This window comes from Oppia nitens, unplaced genomic scaffold (assembly GCF_028296485.1).
Source record: "Oppia nitens isolate AA-2021 unplaced genomic scaffold, nextdenovo-longstitch-racon4-pilon3 scaffold1_pilon_pilon_pilon, whole genome shotgun sequence".
NCBI lineage: Eukaryota > Metazoa > Arthropoda > Arachnida > Sarcoptiformes > Oppiidae > Oppia > Oppia nitens.
The window spans coordinates 8,322,722-8,338,227 of NW_026533199.1; the positions used below are offsets into that span (position 1 = coordinate 8,322,722).

The window sequence follows — 15,506 nt, forward strand, 5'->3', positions numbered from 1 at the left end:
ATGAAAAGTTTATAAAATTTTAGTGTTTATTGATATTATTATTACTATTATTGATTATACAGGTCTAAGCAACTTTGAATATAAATAAATGTTTTAATTTATTTTTCGGTTCTAAAAAAACATTATGTAATACAATGAGATTGTATATGGATTTGAGTTTCATTTATAACTCAGGACTTGTATTGGCATTCAATAGAAACCAAACTATAAGACAGTATATACAGTACTGTTATATAAATTTATATTGAATGTCATATTTCTATTATTATTGTTTTTATTAAACCAATATCTGTAAATCTATTCTTAATAAATCATATTTTATAACATAAAATACAAAACCAAAATATATTTTTATATTAAATATCAGATTTCTTAATTATATTAAAACTCATTTTCTTTAGGTTTTATTATTTGATTTTTTAATTACATTAACTTTTCAAAGTCATTTCAATTACAAATTCTTTTATCTATCAATTTGTTGGAATCAAATCATGTATTGTTTTTGAATATTAGGTGACAATTATCTAACAAACATTTTATTAATATTTATTTATAACTCTTAACTTTTATAATATAATTTTATAAAACTTAATATTGTTTATAAATTTTAATATTTCAATTATTTGTTGTTGTTTTAAATTATGATAATTCATTAAATTCACAAAATGATTCACAAATGTAATAACTGATATTTAATCTTTAATTAATATAAATAAAATTGCAAAATTATCCAGTAATATATATAGGTAATACATATTAGTAATATAAAACAATATCGTTATAATTATCATAAATAAATATACAGGTTTATAAAAAAAATAAAACTAAATATTTTTAAATTTCACTTTATTCACTCAAATTGCAAAGTTTGCATCAATATAAGTGTCATAACATTTCATATAATGTTAATAATGTGTAATATATAATACAATATAACTTTATTGTATGTTATACACCGTCGCTTAAATGTTAATTTTTATTATTATGTTAAAAATATTATTTTGAATATCAAACTTTGTTTAATACAAAATAAAAAATTTTAATTTAAATATAACACTTAGACAAACACTTTTGAGACTTTTTAAAAGTAAAATATGTTATTAATTCATAATAGAATTAAATAATAATAATTATTTTTATTTAATGTATAAGTTGTTATTGAAGAGTTTGTAATTAAAACTTTATCAATTTTATTAGATTTGTCTATTTGTAAATTTAATAAAAATAATTATTAAAAAAATTATTTTTATTACTTAATCAAACAAAACATCAATTATTTTGGTCTTTAAGAGTTATTTTTGAGACAGACTTAGAAATATTTTTTGAACTTTTGTTTAAAATTTCGTTTTTAATAGTCGGGTCATTCCAGTCATACATATTATCATTAGTGACTCCCATTTTGGTCAGTAATTGTTCAAACATAGCGATTAAAGACTTATAATTTGGTTCTTCAGTGAAATTAAGTGAACGAACAGTTTGTAGATAAAGACAAAACTCATGAGGAAAGCCATCGCAGAGAGTTTCAAGACTTGTGTTTTGTTTAATTTCTCCAATCTTTGCAAAGCGATCAATGGTTTCGTCAATATTGAGTCCACTCCACGGCAAATGTCCTCTTAACAGATATATTAGTAAATATCCGATGGCTTCCATGTCATCCCTACGACTTTGTTCCTGATATAAGTGAGTATTGATACTCATATATCTGGCCGTACCGTTCATACCGACGCCCTCTTTATATGGTATGTGTTCACCATTTATATCGATATACTCTTTAGCTAAACCAAAGTCTATCAAATGTAGTATATTTTTGGCACTTGTGTTGGACAGACCTAATAACAAGTTTTCTGGTTTGACATCTCTGTAAATAACACGTCTGCTGTGAACGTATTCAAAGATTTTCATCATTTGAATGGCCAAAAGGGTTATTGTTTTAACAGTAAATTTTTTGTTACAATTATTAAAAACTGTAGCAATGTTTGGACCCAACTCTTCTAATATAAGAGCTTTATATGTGAGAAATTCGCCGAAAAAGTATGTCTTTGGTATTGATTGATGACTGCATTGATATCTTAACAACTGATAAATGGCAAACTCGTGACCCAATTGTGGACTATTTGTTTCAAACGACTCCAGTTTGACCACTAAATTGTTGGATGAGTTTCTCTCTTTTACTTTGAATATATAACTGAAAGAACCGGAATCTATGTATTCAGTCAATACATACTTATTGTTGGCTATGCTTTGGCCGATCAGTTCGTTGCGATCAAACGATTCAGTCATTACAATGGCTTTCAATTCAACTCACAATTTATTTTTTGTAAACTTTATGACAGATGTTATATAAAATTTTAAATCATTAGTTTATAACTGATTTTACAAAATAATAAGTTTTAACTACAAATAACTCGTGACAAATAATAATAGTAAATAATTTGGTTTAATGTAAATAAATGATAAAAAAATGCATCTAATTGTTGGTCGAAAGCCAGGCGTGTGTTTCGGCCTTTTTGGCCGTAATTCTGGTTTTGGGATTGGGATCGAGTAAGTCATATATGAGTGTCTTTAAGGTATCCGACAGTTTGCTGTTCTTTAGATAGAATTCTCGAGATTTTTGTCGTCGAATACATTCGGATTCGTTGCTTATATCGAAAGGAAAGGCGAAGAGAACCATGAAATATAGGGACACTCCGAGTGAATACAGGTCAGCACACTTGGCGTCATATACCTGTCCCTGGCCAAGTATCTTAATTTCGATGGCCTGGTATTCAGTTGTACCACATTTGGTGCCTCGCATTAGTTTACCATTTGACTCGTTGAGCGAAAAACAAGCGAAACCAAAGTCACTGAGCATTACTCGATCATTATCTCCGATCAAGAAATTGTCGGGTTTTATGTCCCGATGAGCGACACCATTGTTATGCATATATGTGAGTCCAGCGATGATATCGCGTAAGTACTTCTTGACTTTAGATTCAGATAACGGCTGTTTTACTTTTTCCAGTTCATCGGCAATACTACCTCCACGAGCGAAGTCCATGAAAATATAGGCTTTACTGGTAGTCTTAACCACTTTATGAACAACTATTATGTTTGTATGTTTTAATGACTGTAATATCTTAAGCTCATTGTTTAGGTTTTTTTCAATCCATAATTTGTTAACTTTACTGAAGTCAACCACTTTAGCGGCAATTGTTTTGTTGGGTTTGTCCGTCCAGGTGGCCGAATACACCTGACTGAAGGCTCCTTCACCCACTTTCTTCGTCAGTGCGAAACCAAGTTTTGACACAGCCTTTGGCAGCTCTGGTAACGGATCACTCATTTTACATACAAATCAACTCTCAACTAATCAAAGATTATTTTTAAAACTTTATAACCGTTAAGTCGTTTAAATAGTGTTTTGAAAATGTGAACTAATTGAGTGACTGATCAAATGATGTTTGATTTTCAAGTATTGTTAGACATCATTGTAATCATTATAATACTGTATTACAACTATAAAAGCGCGCTCTCAAAGTATAAATCAAAATAAGTTTTAAACGGAGTAATCAAATCATAAAATTATTTAGACATCAAAATTGTATTATCACCTAAAGGTCTCCTCAGTCAACGTCAATGCAAATGAAGTTATATTACTTGTTGGTCATCAATACAATTATCACATGTATAGTCGTATACAATGCTTATGCACTTAAAAGACAATTTTATCCGACAGTCGTTTACATTGCAAAATCAAAACCAAGTCTTTTGGTTAGTAATTAAATAACTTATAAACAATTAATTGATTTATTCATCGATTGATTACATTACAGGTGCTATATATTGAAGCTTTATTGGTGTTAGTAGTATATATAAAATTGGTGTCCAAACTATTGTTTGGTAGCATTACTGCCAATGAAAGAGAAGTATGTTTTGTGATAACAATTGAATCAATAATTTATAGATTTATTATTTAAACAGCAATTATATGAACGCATTGGTCCGGTATTTGTCGACACTTGTATCACATTTGCTGTGTTTAGTCAATCAAATGCAAACACATTTTATTCAAGACTTTTATGTCTATTCATTGTTAAGAATCTGCATTTTATGACACATTTGAGACTTCAGACAATGTCTACCGTCGATCACTTGTCATATCAATCTCATCAAAGATTCATTGGTTTAGTTTATAGATATATAAACATAAATAAAATCATTTCTCTTAACATTAAAGCTTATTAAATATTTGATTATATAATTTCAGGTGTAATGTTATATTTGTGGACAATAGATGTCTGGCAGATATCCATGTCGTGGATGCGGATCAATAAGTCCGGCCTATCTATAGAAGCGCTTTACTTATTTGAGGTGAGAGTCGTTTTATGACATACAGTATATGTGATAAAAACATAAAAATTTGTAATACTTTTATATAAACGACGAAAACAACGACTAATAATAGTATTCAATACTTGGATTGTCTTTAATTAATATATTCCTCGAGTATATCATCGAATGCATTGAAAGACAAAACGGAGAGAACAGTTGGGATGAAAAAGTTGTTTATTTCGATACCATTAGTATTGTCATATCAACCATCAAATTAGTACTTCATTTAGTAATGATTGCAATTTTGATCAAAATGAAAATTATGCCAATTTTTCTAATTAGACCTCTGGTTATTACTTATAGGTTTGTATTTATATCTCATATATAATAAAAATAATAATTTGTTTTAAACTACAGTATATTTTTAATTATTATATTTTGAAAAATTGCAGAAATGCAAAGACTTGTTTCTGGAGAGCCGTTCAATCACATCAAGCAATCAATCGATTGAATTTGTTTCCCAATCCTAAAGCCGATGATCTGGTGGTCGACAATATGTGTGCCGTTTGTCGCGATGAGATCAAGACTACAGAATCGGCAAAACGATTGTTTTGTAAACATATGTTTCATATTATATGTCTGAAGAATTGGCTCAGAAGACAACAGTCGTGTCCCACTTGTCGTTCAAATGTAATGAATATGAGACCAACACAAGTGGCACAACAACAACACAATGGACTACAAGAGCAGAGACCACAAGATATTCATAATTAAGTGTCAATTGAATCAAAAAAGCAATGAAAAGAAAGCATTGAAAGTCTAAAATGTTTGAATAAATGAGTGTTTTATGCAAATTTGGTTTTTATTGCATCTATAGTTATATACGGTATAAATATATATTATAAAAGTTAAGTTATATATAGTTTATGTAAACTAATTTATAAAACAATTGATGAGATATAAGGACTCATAAACTTAAAACATTGATTACATAAACACTTGTAGATTTGGTTAACTGTTTACGTGTTTATATGAGATTAGGTTTCTCTGGAGAATCTTTTATCTGATAATTAGTTAGTGATAACAAAATTAACCATTTTTTATAAGAAAATGGTCGACAAATTATTAATCTGTATATTAATTATACAGTTTTTAATTAATACTCATATTAATAGAACAAATGGTATTAAATTGACTTCAAATTTGTCAACAGATTTACAATTTGATCGTTTCTGTCGAGACAATCATTATTGTAGTACTGTTTGGGACAATAAGTCATTATGTGTGCCATCTCTTCAAAATGTTGAGATCAAAGAGTGTCATTGTATTCCCAATTATAAAGTCAATGAAACCAACAAAACGTGTCAACCATTTAACTGTAAAGAAGACAAACAATGTCAGGATTGGGACGTAAAGCGTGTCTGTCGTAGTGGTCATTGTGTTTGTGACCTAACATATGAAGAACAGTCGGATTTTATGTATCTCTGTGTTCATACAGTTTTTGAAGCGCCAACATCTCTGCTATGGCTTTGGTTGCTATTTGTTGTACCGATATTTGCTGTACTTTCGGTCATTATATTAAATATTTATAAATGCCGTACAAATCGTTTGAATCGATTTAGATATTAAACACCATTTGATTATTACATTAATCTCATTTTACATCATATGTAACTTATATTAAAATTTAAGTAATTTTTGTAATACAAAATTTTATATATTAATAATATTTATGTAATATAACACTTATATAAAAAACTGTTTTAATATCATATAAATTTAAATAGTTTTTTGTTATATCTCACTATTATTAGTTTTAACTGTTATATAAATGAGTTTTCTTTCATAAATTGCTTTACAAGTAAATTCATAAACTTGTAATTCACTATTTATTATATTTATAAATTCATAACATGTTTATCATTATTTATTATACAAAACAAATATTGTTTAAAGCTTGCTATACATTAAAACATATAATTTTGTTTATACTGTAATTGTTTTGTGATGTTATAAATACTTAATTGTTGTAAAATTTGCTGTACACACACACACACACACACACACACATATATATATATATATATATATATATACATACATACATACATACATACACACAAAGCCATAATATATTTAATTAATATAAATAATATATTACAAAATGTTAACAACTTGTAACAATAATAAAAACTTTAAACATTAAAATAATATTTATATAAAAAATTATTTAATTTTTATTGATAAATATAATGTACTGTATTCTTAAATTTTATGTGTTATATGTTATAAATATTAAATATTAATATATTTATAATATTATTATAAAACATACTATAAATAAATAACTTATGAAATGAAAGATATTACTGTTTATTCTCTTTTACAATAATTATTAAAAATAGAATAAAAATATTATTAATATTGTTTCCAAATTTATTACAAATTTATTTTATTGATATAACTTTAATTGAAATTTAATGTTAATTTTATATGACTAATGTTTTCTTTTATATTATATATTAATTTTTTTAATTTAACAGAATTGTCTGTTGATTACCTCGATTTAGTTGTTGTTGACAACTGTTTATCACATAATTTAGATACAAAATGTATAATTAATAGAAAAACGACAACTTTTATCAACTTTTAGTAAATTCTCTAATATTTTACAGTCAGTATTTGAATTTATGAAGTCATTTATGAAATAACTAAAAAAAGGCTACATTTTTAATATATATAATTACGATATATTTTATAGAGTGTAGTGAATAGTTTTATTTTTTGAGTAAAACTCAAGTTAAAGCAATTAATAAAACTTAAATTAATATTTTAAATATGACTTATCGGAATAAATAATAAATTATTTACTTAATATTATCTTATAACAATATACATGTAAATAATATTATTTAACTCTTTAATTGTTTATAAATATTGTACAATAATATAATGGCCACTAATACTTAAAATAACTGTTTAAAAACTGGATTTTTACGTTAATTGAAAATAACACTCAATTATATTAATACCGGTTTTATTCAATCGACATCATATAACAGTTTTCATTTGTATATAAGTTTAAAATCAAATGATTGCTTAACAATTGCTTTTTCATTTGATTAGCATTGATCGTCATATAATTATTAACCCCCATCATAATATTCAAAATTAATAATTGATTTAACAGATATTTTTATAAGTTTTATATACAGTACATACAATATAATGCTTTACAATGTATCAAACAAAGTACTAATTATAATTAATGCATTTAACTAGCATTATATAATATAAAAATCAATTTTACCATACATTTACTACTAAAAATAAAATATACTGTTTATTACATCAATCATTTACTAATTTCTGTATAAATAAGATAATGAATTATCGGTAAATAATATTTTATGCCTATTTATTAACTTATAATATAAATATTATTATTTCGACATTACTTTATATTTAAAAGATTATTTTAAACTATGTTTTTAAAAATTTAAAGAATAACACTATTATATTTTATATGTATTTTATATTATTTTATGTTAGAAGAAATAAAGCAATTTTGTATTAAAATTATATTAAATTTAATTTTTGAAATTTCAATACAAACTATACAATCGAAAATAATGTATTATAATAATAATTATAATGATAATATATTTTTAAAATTTTATCAAAAATATTTATAAATTATATTGTAATATAAATATATATTTTATTATAAATTAATTAATTATTCTATAATCTTCTTTACATTAGTGTAGTAATTAACTGGAAGTTAAAATAATGAAATTATATTTTCTCAGTATATAATTTGAAATAAAATTCAACACTATATTTAATTTATATTAATATTGCTAATATCAATAACATTATTGAAAGATTGTTAAAATTATTTAATATATTAATCTTAAAATATTATATATTATTTATAATCATATATTAATGTCAGTGTTTATAATAATAATAATAATAAGATAATATATTTTTTATAATAATTATATTTTATATAGTTTATAATTTTAAATATGCGCAGAATATTCTTTTAAATATAAAATTTGGTTAAATTATTTATATAAATTTTTAAAAAAATAAATGCAGTAGTTTTAAGATTTATAAATAAATATTGAAAACATTAACAATACTATTGTTTTATATAAAAGCTTTTATTTACCGGTAAATTTTTGCAATTTAAAAATATCACATATGGATATATAAATATTATTATATACTGTATTATATTTGGGAATATATACAGTGGTATATAATCCAAATCTACAAAACAAAACATTCAGTATTATATTACAAGTACTGTACAATTGAATATATATTTCCGTTTTAATAATTGAAAAATATTATGTCGATAACAAACAAAAGTATTGTAATACAGATACTATTATAACAACATTAATAAAAAAATAAAGTGATTTGTATTTAATATTAAGTCATAATATTAAGCTGTTATAGTTTATTATATTATTGTATTATCTTAATTTATATTAATAATATATTGTAATATTATATTTATACTATACTGTATTTTTATAAACAATCGGTTGATAATTTTATATATATTAATATACTGTATATTTTATATAATACTATGTATTACCGCATAATCAGTATTAAAATTGCAGATTAGTTACAATTATAGTAGGAGTTGTTGGACTAATCTTACAGGCATTTCGTTTATTATTATGTAATATTAAATTCAATACTCAATGTTTTCAATGCAATACTTATAAACAATGTAGTGATGATTGTAATTAACTCAATTGAAAATATATCATTAAAATTTGTTTGGTTAACAACTAAATACCACAATTTTGGGATAAATATTATAAATATTTTAATTTTTATATTACTGTCATGTGTTTAAATTAAATATAAAACATTGAATTTAATTATATTTATTTTTATTAATATATTAATTAGACTTTTATTATTTACTGTATATAAGTAATAACCTTAACAAAGCCTTTCTCCACCCCATTCAACCATTACCTACAATAACCCACTTCTACTTCAAACCTAACTTAAAAATAAAAGAAAATTAAATTAAATTTTTAGTTTATTTTTTCTGATATACTACAGTATATTTGTTAACAACAAATATATACATTATATAGATTTACAAATAAAGACTAATCTCTTTTATTTCATCAAATTTTTATAACAATTACATTATAGTTCTGTTATATTAGTATTTGATGCAAAATAATATTTTTATTTATTTAAATTAAATAAAGATCTATAACATTATTAATTCATAATACAGTATATTTGTTTATTTTAGTGTACATATTATATTGTATTTGATTTGTTTGTATAATAAAAAATATGAAAAGTTTATATTTGTGTCATATTTTATCAATACATTAATTAATTATTATTAAAGTATTACATGACATTAATAAATATATAGCTTTTTACGGTATATTCAATAATTTTATATTAACTTTTAAGCATTGATAAACATTACAAATAATTGATAAATATTGTGTGCATTCATAATAACTTATTGTCTAATAGATTCATACATTAACTATTGTATATATAATACAATAAATATAATAAATAATTACCATAACATTTGTTTAAACTATAGTTAGTTTCTTTCGTGTCCTTAATAATATATTATTATTATTATAAATATTAAATTATATATAAACATTTGTCAAATATACAGTATATTTTAACTAATGTTTGTGGTATACATAAAGCATATACAACAAAATATTATTAATTTTATAAATAAAATATAATTTAATTTAGAAATAATTTATTTATAAATTTGTAAATAAGCATTTTTATTTTACGTTTATTTATTTAGAGTTTAATTTTAAATTATATTAATAAAATGATAAAAATATTTTATGAAATTTATAATAATTTATAGATCAACATAAATACAATAATTGAATCAATCCAAATAGTTAAAAATATATTTTTTTAAATGATAACTTTAATAATTTTTATTTTATTAAACCAAACATATCATAATATAACAATATAATATTTACAACATAATAATAATACTGTATATTATTTGATTAAATTAAGAAATTGGTTATAATCTTTACAAAACAATCAATTTTAATATTTAATTTTGTTTTATATTAGTTTTATTTCATAAAATTTTTATAAAAATTTTAGTAATAATTTACGCAAAAGAAAAATCTCACGCAGTGTTGAAGTTTTATATACAGTTTGGATACACTGATCTAAAATCTGAATTAAAATAAATATGTTTTTTAGACAATCAATATATGATATTGTTTTCCCAAAATAATGTTTCAAAATTTGTATTTAACCTTTAGTTTGATTATTGATATTTTTATTTAAAATGCTGGTCTTTTCTCAATGATATTAATAATAAAAAGTTATAGTAAATGTGTTTCTATAACATGAAGTCACAAATCAAATCACATAAATAATGCTAATAATAAAAAAGATAACTAGAGTTGGAAAACATTGTAAATTTTAAGCCAACATATCCAATGTCTCTAACAATTTGCATCAACATATATGTGGCTAATTGTTATCAATTAGGCACAAGTGTTTTAAACCAAATAAAAAAGTTAATGTTTGAATTAGACATTTGATATACTTATAATTGTTTATAAATCAAATGTATTGTTATATACTGTACTATACAATGTATAACATAAAACTTGATTATTTTTATATGATATATCAAATGTCTATCTAAACAGTGACTTTTCGTATGGTTTAAATAAAATTGACAATAAAAAATGATAAGTGTTCACAAAATCATTTATGTATATTAAAATAATTTAACTTATTCTGAGCATTTAATTAATTAATAAATAAATTAAGTAATAATTATATCATATAATAAAAATATTTATAGAACTAATTATTATAAGCTATTAATGATAAAACCATGTTTTGCTTAATCTGTAAAACAAACATAAGTGATGTCATCCTATTTGTGGTGTAAATCGGGAGGTTTTTCGCCCACATTACTATATCTGACATTTTTATTAAATAAATATTTTGTACATTAATAATATAAAACTCTTATAGATTTTATACTTTATTTATAAGAATTCTCTGTATTTTCTGTCAATTTATTCCCATTTAAATGGTATTTGTATTTTGTTGTTATTGTTTTTGTTTATTAACATTATTAAGTTATCAAAATATATAGAATATTCTAACGCTTAATATGTTATTAAAAACATTTAATAAAGCATTTTGTATGCAATGTTAAACACATGAAAAGAGAGTTATATCTTTAGTTAAATAAATCATAAAATTTTTTATTTTCTAAAATTAATACTTTTATAACCGTTGAATATATCTAAAAATGTTATGATGTAAAAATAAATTTGCCTACAATTATATTTATTCAGTGTTATACTTAAATTTTTATTACATTTTCGTTTAATTGAATTTTCTTTTTACAACACATGTATTAATTTACTGTATATTTTAAATACACAATTATATTAATCTAACATTTTCATATGCAATATATTGTATTCAAATTGTATAATATAATTTATATATTTAAATTTATATACACTGTATAGTAAAATAATTTATTAATTATAATAAATAGATATTATTAACAATTAGACTTCTTCTAGCATTTTTATTAATGTTTGTTTTAAAATTTAGTAATACTTATACGTTGATTACTTAACTTTAAGTTTTTAATTAACAAAATATTATAAATATTGCTAATTATGTTTATAAATTATAAAATATTTACAAAAGCTATGAAACATAAACTCTTTGACTTTAATTCCTAAATCATGACTATTGCAACAAAATTTGTCAAAATATTTATTAATAAATAAAACTATGAATTGTTTACTATTTTGATGGGTTATCTTTATTAAACTATTAATACAACCAAATAAGTAATTTCCGAAATTTAATTGCATTTGAAAGCAATAAAATAAATTTTTAAGAAATTCATTTTAAGTTTTATGTATCTAAGTTTACTGTAACAACTAATAAATACTTGAAAATGTATATTAATAATTCAAATAATTTAAATAAAACATGTCTTAAGTATTCACAGATTATAAAATTTATATTTTTGAGTATTTTTGTAATTTTGTATATACTGAAAATTTCCTAATTGATTTTATCAATAATTATATAAAATTTTGTATAATGTATTAAAGACAAAATTAATTTATTACTAAAAGTTTCACTAATAACATATTGAGAACATAAATTTATGTTAACAATAAAAATAATTGTTATTTAAATAAATTATAGACTGCATAAACAAAATTTTAATGTTTCAACACATATATGGAAAAACCTATGAACGCAAAAAATGATTATAAATAAGTGAAAATATTTTTGTATGATTTGATTGAATAATCAATTGGTATGTATTGAAACTTTTGTTGTTGTATTTGAAAACTTATTGACATTTAGTTATAAAGTTAATAAGTAGTGGTCTTTTAATTTATTATATTATAAAACAAGAGGTGATGTCATGCGTACAATCAAATGGATAAGTTTGAGGGGGTTTTGCTTAGCCATACAACTAATGGGTTCCGCTTTCATATCATATAAAGATTTACTGAATATGAGTAGTAGTTTCTCAATAGTTTAGATAAGGGTTCATCATATAAGTAGAGTGTGAAAGAGTATATCATATATTAAGTGATTTTTTGTATCTTTCATATCATATAACACACCGATTGCTGCCCACAACTAAATTTGTTTAACTAATATTATTATTAAAGCATTGAAATTATATTTATTGGTAAATCTTTGTTTTATTTGATAATTGATATAAATTGGAGTTAAATTAATGCTAAATAAATGTTAATTTTTAATATTAGTGAAATGCGTTCACTAAGGACTCAGTTGATGTTACTTATAGTGATATTGATGGTTACCTGTTGTCTGCAGAGAGTGCTGTCATCCCCACGATGTGTGGCTCTCTGTCACCGATCAGAAGCGGATTCATTGTGCAAAAGATGTCGTTTTCGGGAACCCATGAGATTCGGCAAACGTTCCGATAGACAGGCTTTTCGGGAACCCATGAGGTTTGGCAAAAGGATGCGCACCTATGATGACACCGATGTCCTATATAAGAGGTCCGTCAATTCATATCCATTATTGAGAGTGTTATTACACCCAATAGGAGACACACTTATTTCAGATTAGTTTTTATATTAAATGATTATATAATTATTTTCCATATATTTTTAATATTTATTTTAGAATTTCATTAGTTTTTATTTATAAATCAAATCAAATACTCTAATAAATTACATAAAACTTAATACATATATTCATATTTATTTATTGAACATTTCATAATAATCGTAATACTTTATAATAATTCTAAAATATATATTCATTGTATATAAAAACTTAGAGTAATATATATATAAATACCTGTATAAATATTTGTAATGTTGTATTAGAAAAAAGTTTTAGTCATTAACATATTGTTAAAATTTTTATTTATTTATATTTTATTTATTTAAAAAATTATTTTTTATTTATACAAAAAATATCAATCACATTTATTGCACAAACATAAAAAATTTTCTATTTAAAATATTAAATGTAAACAAGTTATTTAAAAATAATGTGTTTAAAAATAAAACATTATTATGATACTTATTGTAAAATTATAAACAAATAAAATTATCAAATTGTTTACCATTAAAATTGTATTTTTTCCAAATTAAGTCATCTTTCAATTAAATTATTGATTCCTAGAATCAGTTAATTTATAGAAAGCTTTTCATTATATAAAAGAATTTATTTATTAGATACACATTTACCGAAACACATACTGTAGTATAAATATATATATATATTAATATATATCTAACATTTAATTTTATTAAAAAAAAGATTTGAAAAGCATTTTTATATGTAATGATAGGCAACTAATTTAGTCAATAAATGATAAATTAATTATTTAGCACGTGTTTAGACCATATTAAATTAATCTATTACGAGAAAAACATGTATTTGATATATGATATGATATTTGCTTAAATAATTTATTCTTAATGTACAAAATTAGTAGTTTAATAATATAGACACTACTGTAATAATAATATAGACACTAACGCTTTAATAGATAGTCATATAGTAGTAGTAGTAGTTGTTGTCTGTCTATGAAAATAATTGTTTTCAAAAAAAAATTCTTTTATTTTTTTTTATTTGAAATATCTTTTTGGGAATGTTTTTTATTTCTACTATTAATAAACTTGTTTTAAAAATAGTATTTTCAAATAAGATTGTTGAGTCAATTATATGTTAAGCTATGGCGTAAATTATTTATTAAATATTATAAAAGTATTGCAATTTATAGGTTTTAAGGTGCGATCAGCAAACTGTGATAATATGACAGTAATTTTTGTGTCAATTATTTGCTTGAGTGTAATGTGTAAGGTATGTATATATTTAATATATACTTTTATATGTCAATTATGTATAATATGTAAACAATTTTGTAATTTAATAATATTAATAAAGCTTAAAATATTACATTATTAATTTAATAACAAACATGGTTAAATTATTTTATTTTAAGAGTAAATTTAATACAAATGTATATATATATATATCAGACAAGGATTAGTAAATAACTTAAATAATTTAAAATAATGACACTTTATTATTTCAGTATTGCATTATAGTTAATCATTTAAAGAGATATAATTAATTTTTTGTGATTTGAATACAAGTAACAATAAATGTTTTATTTTAAATAATATATTGTTAGTTTTGAATCATTAAACCATAAAAATTGAATAAATACAAAATATACATTCAAAACACCTGTCTAAGGATGTAATAATATTTTATATCATTTAAATTATTTAATAAAAAACTTGCTATTGTTATCATATAAATATTAATAGTAATTGTTTTTTTGCAACAAATTAAGTAACTTATAAACAATATATCTATAAGTGTATCAAATATAACAATACAATACTAACAATTTTTGTGGAAGTTTGACAAATTTAAGTAATTTAGTATAATAATTATAATTATTATTATTATTTTACTATTATTATTACTATTATAATTAATCTACCCACTCTTAATATCAAATTTATTTTTATAAAATTGTTAGGATTTCGCCATTTTAAATATGCATTACTCAATATCACTAAATAATAAAAATTTTAATAACATCAGTTTAAAACTAACTCAATGAGTGA

At 22.0% G+C, this 15,506-nt stretch overlaps 3 protein-coding genes across 3 annotated transcripts; 1 reads left to right on the plus strand and 2 right to left on the minus strand.

The window, feature by feature from the left end:
• Window positions 1-1,269: 1,269 nt before the first annotated feature.
• LOC128966522 (casein kinase I-like) lies at window positions 1,270-2,336 on the minus strand. Its single transcript, XM_054313372.1, has one exon. The coding sequence runs from the start codon at window positions 2,278-2,280 to the stop codon at window positions 1,270-1,272; it is 1,011 nt and encodes a 336-aa protein (XP_054169347.1). The 5' UTR covers window positions 2,281-2,336.
• A 72-nt stretch (window positions 2,337-2,408) lies between these two features.
• On the minus strand, window positions 2,409-3,512 carry LOC128951845 (uncharacterized). Its single transcript, XM_054297128.1, has one exon. It carries the CDS (start codon window positions 3,317-3,319, stop codon window positions 2,468-2,470), a length of 852 nt encoding a protein of 283 aa, XP_054153103.1. The 5' UTR covers window positions 3,320-3,512; the 3' UTR covers window positions 2,409-2,467.
• Window positions 3,513-3,528: 16 nt separating this feature from the next.
• Window positions 3,529-5,145, plus strand: LOC128951844 (E3 ubiquitin-protein ligase synoviolin A-like). Its single transcript, XM_054297127.1, has 6 exons — window positions 3,529-3,747; window positions 3,810-3,902; window positions 3,958-4,159; window positions 4,244-4,347; window positions 4,442-4,671; window positions 4,761-5,145. The coding sequence occupies exons 1-6, from the start codon at window positions 3,613-3,615 to the stop codon at window positions 5,080-5,082; spliced, it is 1,086 nt and encodes a 361-aa protein (XP_054153102.1). The 5' UTR covers window positions 3,529-3,612; the 3' UTR covers window positions 5,083-5,145.
• The last annotated feature ends 10,361 nt before the right edge of the window (window positions 5,146-15,506 follow it).